General features: G+C 62.3%; 1 protein-coding gene across 4 annotated transcripts in view; it reads right to left on the reverse strand.

Annotated features, from left to right (window-relative positions):
* The window catches only part of CELSR3 (cadherin EGF LAG seven-pass G-type receptor 3), a 39,643-nt gene extending 34,453 nt beyond the window's left edge, over positions 1 to 5,190 (reverse strand). For 3 of the 4 annotated variants that reach the window (XM_058288479.1, XM_058288478.1, XM_058288477.1), the window contains exon 1: positions 1,442 to 5,189. In XM_058288479.1, the coding sequence (XP_058144462.1) occupies positions 1,442 to 5,189 (3,748 nt within the window). Of the gene's footprint in view, positions 1 to 1,441 lie in introns of all 4 variants that reach the window. The other variant, XM_071212046.1, reaches the window with a different exon arrangement.
* Between the last annotated feature and the right edge of the window lie 2,653 nt (positions 5,191 to 7,843).

Below are 7,843 nucleotides of genomic sequence, written 5' to 3' on the forward strand. Positions count from 1 at the left end.
GACAAAGGAAGGCTGGGCCTTCTCTGGCAGTACCCCTGCTCCAGCCTTGGAGAATGAGCCCCCCACCCTCGGCAGTCTGCAGTAGGCAGGGCTGCTAGAGCCTCTCCCACCCTCACCCTCCCATCAGGCAGGGGCTTGTGAATGCCTGCGGTGGTGGAGGCAGGAGGGAGGCAGAAGGGCCTCTGGCTATTTTCCTGATGTACAGTGCCTCAGTCAGGCCCTAGGACAGCATGGGTGGGGTGAGACCCTTAAAAGTCAGACTAGACCCAAAGTGACCATCTGAACAAGAGTGTGGCGCGATTGCCCCATGCAGGCTTTGTCTGAGCCTTACCCCAGGATTCCAGGCCTTTCCCAGGGTGGGGCAGAGCCTTTTCCCAGGGTAGCAGTTCTTTACTGTCTTTATGGGGCCTGCTAGGTGCCCTGGAATCTTTGGGGTTCCAAGGAGACTTGCAAGAACCTATGCATGGGAAGCGGATTTGGCTTAACAGGTAGGGCGCCTACCACATGGGAGGTCCAGGGTTCAAACCCAGGGCCTCCTGACCCATGTGATGAGCTGGCACATGTGCAGCACTGATGAGCGCAAGGAGTGCCCTGCCACGCAAGGGTATCCCCCATGTAGGGGAGCTCTATATGCAAAGAGTGCACCCTGTAAGGAGAGCTGCCCCCTGCGAAAAAACACAGCCTGCCCAGGAGTGGTGCTGCACCCATGGAAAGCTGACATCACCAAAAAGAGACACAGATTCCTGGTGCCACTGACAAGAATCCAAGCAGACACAGAAGAACACACATAATGAATGGGCACAGAGAGCAGACAATGGGGGGAGGAAGGGGAGAGAAATAAATAAAAAATAAATCTTTAAAAACAGAAAGAGGGAAACGGACTTGGCCCAGTGGTTAGGGCGTCCGTCTACCACATGGGAGGTCCGCGGTTCAAACTCCGGGCCTCCTTGACCCGTGTGGAGCTGGCCCATGCGCAGTGCTGATGCACGCATGGAGTGCCGTGCCATGCAGGGGTGTCCCCCGCGTAGGGGAGCCCCACGCGCAAGGAGTGCGCCCCGTAAGGAGAGCCGCCCAGCGTGAAAGAAAGTGCAGCCTGCCCAGGAATGGCACCGCCCACACTTCCCGTGCTGCTGACGACAACAGAAGCGGACAAAGAAACAAGACGCAGCAAATAGACACACAGAACAGACAACAGGGGGGGAGGGGGGGATTAAATAAATAAATCTTTAAAAAAATAAAAAATCAAAAAATCAAATAAATAAAAAAAGAAAGAACCTGTGTAGAATCCCTATGAGCTCTAGCGCAGATCCTGGGAAATGCAGGGCCCCAGTGCTTGAGGGAGTCTTGGAAGGGCTGGAAATCTCCTTTTGGTGTGGGGCACCCTGTCGAGCTACTGACAGGATGGGGCCATTGGGTCCCTTGCCTTCCCACTGCTCCTCACCTGTGACAGTGACCAACATGGAGGCCACCAGCGGGCGGTTGTTGTCCAACTTGCGGCTGAGTCGCAGCTCCCCACTGGTCTGGTTGACCACCAGCAGTTGCAGCTCATTGCCACGCTCAAAGGAGTAGAAGAGGTGATCAGAAACGTCAGGGTCGTAAGCGGGGATGCGCCCGATGATGCCCAGCGGGAAGGTGTCAGAGCGGTTGGAGACATAGTTGTTGAAGAGGATCTGGAAGTTGTTCAGCACAGGGCTATTGTCATTCTGGTCAACCAGGCGGACATGCACAGTGGCCCGGCTGACCAGAGGGGCCGATGTGGCCTGCACCACAATCACATATTCCTGGCGAGCCTCGTAGTCCAGGTCGATGAGTGCCGTCAGCTCTCCAGAGAAGATGTCCATTTGGAACAGCTCAGGGATGTTCCCCTCCACGATCTGGTACATGATGTGGGCATTGGGGCCTTCGTCGGGATCAACCGCAGTGATTTGAGCCACCACCGACCCCACAACACTGTTCTCCTTCACCCGCACCTCAAATTCTTCAGCTGGGAAGACGGGCGCATTGTCATTCACATCCTGCACCGTCACCTGGATGCTGACTGGAGTCCGCAGTGGTGGGATCCCACGGTCCACCGCATAGGCTGTCAGCTCATACACCGGCACGGCCTCCCGGTCCAGCCGCCGCACTGTTCGCACAATGCCAGATGTGGGCTCAATGGTGAAATCCCCACCCCCGTCTTCCCCATTCTGAAAAGTGTACTGGACCCGGCCGTTGGCATGAGCATCCCGGTCAGTGGCTGAGATCTGCAGGACACTGGTGAAAGGTGGGGCGTCCTCCGAGACCAGCCCTGGGTAGTGGGAGGCCACGAACTGGGGAGCATTGTCATTCACATCGTTGACCATCACCTCCACGTAAGTGGTGTCTGCCTTCTGTGGTATGCCATTGTCCCGAGCTGTGATGGCCAGTGTGTAGGTCACCTGGTCCTCGTAGTCCAGAGGAGCCTGTAGCGTAATGGCCCCTGAGTCTGCATCAATTCGGAACTGGGGCAGGTTGTCCTCCAGGAGATAGGTAATACGAGCGTTCTCGCCCACGTCGTCGTCAGAGGCACTGATGACCACCACGGTGCTACCCACTGGCCGGTCCTCATTCACACTCACTGAGTAGTGGGCACTTTGAAAGACTGGTCGGTGGGTGTTGGCGTCAGTGATGTTGATGTGCACATAGCAGTGATCGTGAAGGGCACGGTCTGACGCAGTTAGCACCAGCTTGAAGTAGCGTTCCTGCTTGTAGTCCAGCGGCAGAGCCAGTGTCACCAGGCCCACACCTCCCTGGGTGCTGATGGCAAAGCGGTTCCGGGTATTGCCGCCTGTTATCTGGTAGCTGATGGCACTGTTGGCATCACGGTCCACCGCAGTCACACTGACCACACTGGTGCCCACAGTCGCATCCTCGTTCAGCCGTAAGTGGTATTCCTTCATCGTGAACTCAGGCCGGTTGTCATTCACATCGAGCACTGTCACTGTGACACTGGCTGAGGCAGAGAGTGGGGGCGAGCCATGGTCTCGGGCCTCCACTCCAAAGAAGTAATGCTCCACAGACTCACGGTCCAGAGGGCCACTCACAGAGACCCATCCAGTGGCACTATTTATCACAAAAGGCGTGTCGGGTGCCATGCCAGTTAGGGAGTACTCCAATCGGGCGTTCTCCCCGTGGTCGGCATCCACGGCCTGAATGTGGATGACAGAGTGGCCCAGGGGTGCGTTCTCCAGTACAGAGACCTGGAAGGGCGTGCTAACAAAGATAGGCGCATGGTCATTGATGTCCACCACCTGGATGCTGGCCAGGCCCGTGTTGTTGGACAGCGGTGGCCGGCCTGCGTCCTGCGCCCGAATACGCAAGGCGTACTCCCGCTCTGCCTCGAAGTCCAGAGGCGCCACCACCTGGATCTCTCCCGTGAGGCTGTCGATGGAGAAGTGACCACGGCTGTTGCCGCTGATAATGTTGTAGTGCACCAGTGCGTTGGCGTCCTTGTCCCGGTCGGTGGCGGTGACGCGCAGCACCACCGAGTGAGGGCGCACGTCCTCGCGCACCTGCGCCACGTAGCGTTTCTCGCTGAACTGGGGCGCGTTGTCGTTCTCGTCCAGCACGGTTATGTGCACGCGCACGGTGGCCGAGCGCGGCCCGGGCTCCTGACCCTGGTCGCTGGCCTCCACCACCAGCTCGTAGCTGTCCATGTGCTCGCGGTCCACGCCGCCGCTGGTGCTAATGAGACCCGAGCGCGGGTCGATCTCGAAGGCGGCGGCGGCGGCGGCGCGCGCGGCCGGCGACCCCACGAAGCGGTAGCGAAGGTTAGCATTGGGGGGCGCATCGCCGTCCGTGGCACGCAGCTGCAGGATGGGGTAGCCCTCCTCCACATTCTCGCGAAGCGTCTCCCGGTACTGCGCTTGCTCAAACACCGGCGCGTGGTCGTTGCGGTCGGCCACGGTCACGGCCACCATAGTGGTGGCTGAGAGGCGCGGCGAGCCGTGGTCTTGGGCCGTTACGCGCAGATAGTGGCGCTCCATGCTCTCGCGGTCCAGCGCGGCAGCCGTGCGGATGAGGCCGCTCTGCGAGTCGATGTTGAACAGCTCCAGCGAGCGACTGTTCATGAGCGCCGCCAGCGAGTAGACTAGTCGCCCGGCCTCGCCCGCGTCGGGGTCCTGCGCCACTACGCGTAGCACCGAGGTGCCCGTGGCCTCGTTCTCGGGCACCAACGCCTGGTAGTTGTACTGCGGAAATTGCGGGTGGCGGTTCGCGGCGCGCCGGGGGCGGGACCTGCTCGCTGCGGGGCTTCTCCAGGTTCCTGGCCCCACCGGCACTCCCGGGGGGCGCGGCCCGGGGCGCTGCGGAAGGAAGCGACGGCGGAGGAGACCCCGCGGGCGCATGCGCTCGGGCTCCGGCTCAGGAGCTGTCCGGGACTCGCGCGGTGCTGAACCCGGAGCGGGAGCTGTCCTTGCCGTGCGTGGTGCTGAATCCAACCCGAGACTTGACCCCACAGTCCGGGGAGGACAATCCGGACGGGGAGTTCTCTTTTCCTCTTGGGATGTCGCAGTTCTCTGGCCCTGACTCGGACGCCCCGGCACCCATAATTCTCCGAAGCTGCGCGCAGTTCCCACCCTTTTGCGGGCACCTTTCCCAGAGTTCCGCTGGGAGGACGCCGGCCTGGGGCCACAGGGTCGAGCCAGAAGGTCCGAAGGGAGTGGCAAACTGTCCCCGGGGCCCAGGGACCCTGGGAACAGAGCCTCTGGCGACAGCCCACCTCTCCGCAAGGGTCCTGTCCGCCCACAGGAAGAGACCTCCGTGCGCCAGCATAGCAGAGACCCTGGTTCCTGTCCTGTCTCTCGCCTGCCGCTGTCCAATGTCTGGGTCCCATGCTCAGTCCCCAGCTCCGCGTCTAGCTGCTCAGGGGTGACTCGGCCGCTCTGGGCGCTTTGCCTTCCCCCTCGGAACCCCACGAAGACAGGCTTCCTGACTCCCCGGCCAGGTTCCCCATTCTCCCGGACCCCGGGCGACTCGGGACAAAGGGCTAAGACTCGACCGCCGCTCCACGTCTGGGGCCCCATAGCGGCAGCTGCCCCCAGGCCCCAGTCCCGGCCTCCGCCACCCCTCAGCTCCTCCCGGCTGAGGGGGAACAAAGAGAGGAGGAAGAGGAGCGGGAGGACTGGGGTCGGCGGCCCCCCGAGACCCCGCCACGGCGGCCGCCTCGCCATCACCCCCTGCCTCCCAGCACAGTCTCCGCCGCCCCCCGCCCAGGCCCGGGCCTTGGGCCCGCCCTGCCGCTCGGGCCCCCTCCCGGGCCCCTGCCGCCGCCCTGGCCTCCCGCCCCTCGGTCTGTCGCTCCACGCCGCCGCCACCCTCTGGGCACCATCTACGCCAGGGCCAGAGCCCCTTAGGCGTGCGGCCCCGGCTCCATCCACCCCCACCACAGCATCCCTGCCGCTGCCGCCGCCTCCCGCCGCTCCAACATGGCTCCCGGCCGTTCCGATGGTTCGCTCCACCTCCGCCCGGACACCCCAAACCAGGTGGTACAATCCATCGCGCATGGCAGCTCAGTGGACCGAAGCTCTTGCCGCCATGTTTATTGAGGGCAGCGGTGCTGCCCACGGTGCTGAATAGAGTGCGGAGGTTCGCCGCCGCTGGGCCCGCCCTCTGGGTTCTCGGCCACCGCCCTTACCCACCTCCCTCTTCCTCCGGCGCTGTATCCGCGCCGACTCCCTGTCTTCCTTCTGCTTGCGGGTCTCTTGTTCCCCCTTTCTGCGCACTAGTCCCGAGCCCTGTCTTGGATTTTGGTCTGAAATTTTGGTGCCCAAGATGTGCCGAGTGAGCGTTCTCATAGCCCTGGGCAGGGGCACCATGCAGAATCCTGGGGGCGGTGGGGAGGATAGACCGGGACCTGGGACGGTAGCAGCCCGAACAATAGCTTTAATAGCCAGTTTTAACTCATGACACATGTTGAGATCACCCTCTTGTTAGGCGCGCCCCTACAGAGGAGAGACGGGAAGTGACCAGCCCGAGGCTGCGGGTGCTAGGGTCAGACTCTTCCCTGCCCCGAGGGCCCTCTCAGCGGCTTCCGGGGCTGGAGGCTCCACCTCCCCACCTAGCTGCAGGTCCCGAGCCCCTGGGACGCCACGTGGAGCCCGGCGTTGTCTCACAGCGGCGGACCTGGCTGCCCTGGATCTCTGCCCCTCGCCCGACAAGACCGCGTCCCTCAACCCCTTGAAGGGACTAACGGAGGCCCAGTCCTCCCGTGTTTCGGTTCAGCTCTCCCCGCGCAGGCAGCTTCTGGCACGCTCCGGTCCTGGCTGACCAATCGGCAGCGCTGGCAGAGCAGACGTCGCAGAAGACAAGCTGGGAGGGGCGAGGGGCGGAGCGTTCCAAGCAGAGAGTCATTGTTTCTATTGGCACAATGGAGGCCCCGCCCCCCTCGGCGGACTCATTGTTTAGGGGCAGGGGGCTCCGCGAATTTCAGGAGAGCCGGGAAAAATAACCCGGAGACGCTCTGCGGACGGGTTCGCAGAAGGCGGCAGCGGAAACAGGTTGCAGCGTCAAGTGCAGAGGACGCGGGCGTCCCGAGACCAAAGGACAGGGCAGGGCCAGGACCCGGAACGCCCGACGGGGCGCGGCTCCCGGGATGAGCGCCTACTCCAAACTAGCTGGAGCTCCTGCCCCAGGACTGTGGGCCTTCCCGAACTACCTATGACATCACCACCAACCAATCAGAAGGCGCATTCTCTTCGCTTCCGGGAGTCCGTGCTCCCACGGGTCCCTCCTCCCGAGCGCCCCACGTGGCTCGCTGAGCTGTCCGGGGGCAGGGCTGCAGTTGCGCCCTGCCCCATCTCGGAATTTAAGGAGCACCTGTACTTGCACCGAGTCGCAGTCCTACACCCGAGACACGTTCTGGGTTGCTGCTAGGGGTGCGGCATCTGCAGAGATGTTAGAGGCGGAAGCTCCGTTGGATGGCCCGCTCGATGCGGGAACCGGAGGAGAGGCCCTGGGCGTGATTTTGATTGGACCCCTGCCTTCCGGGTCTAGCGACTCGAAGGCACAGAACCACCGACGACGTGGTGAGACCGGTGCAACGCCACGGGGGCGGGCAACGCTGGGGGCCCAGAGGAGGTGTCTAACCCAACTTTTGCCGTCTGGGAGTAGGAGATGCCTGAGAAGAGCCTTGAGAGGCCAAAAGGAGCTCAGCACCTACAAAGGAGAAGGAGCCGCCCCAGGCCTTGGAGGCTGTGTGGGCGAATGTGCAGAGGCCTAAAGGGGCAGTGGCTGAAAGAGAACTCCTGCCCCCACCCCACCTTCCGGGCTGGCATTGGCTCCAGCTGATGCTCCCTGTGGCGAGCAGAGAGCCACGCTGTCGAGTGCAGACCGCTCTCCATGAGGTCCCCGCTGTACCTGCCTCCACTGTTGTCCCTTCTTTGTGGTCACTGTCCCATGGAGGTCTCCCCCTCCCCACCCTGGCCTCCATGCTCCACCCCTGTTGGCAGTTCCTAATGTCACCTGTAAAGAAAACCGCGTGTTGGTGGTAGTTCCTCCTTCCCCTCCAAGTCCAGCCTAGGAACCCAGCAAGACCCCCACGTGCTGCATCATGGTCCTCTCAACAGCTCGAGACTGGATGGTCCAACCCAGGGTGGGCGTGTCCAAAGACCTGGACCTGATGCAGCCGCAGGGCAGGTGGTGAGCAGGCCACGAGACCAGACAGCAAGGCTTAGGCAGATACCACCCTCTGGGATAGCTCAGCCTCTCACCTTCTGCCTCTTCCTCCCCACCCTGTAGGGTTTGCCTCTCCCCCTTCCTAGCCAGAGGTGTTCTGGTGGGAGAGCATTCCAGAACACCTGTCCAGCCTGTCCAGGTCGATCCAACA

This window comes from Dasypus novemcinctus, chromosome 26, assembly GCF_030445035.2.
Source record: "Dasypus novemcinctus isolate mDasNov1 chromosome 26, mDasNov1.1.hap2, whole genome shotgun sequence".
Taxonomy (NCBI): Eukaryota; Metazoa; Chordata; class Mammalia; order Cingulata; family Dasypodidae; genus Dasypus; species Dasypus novemcinctus.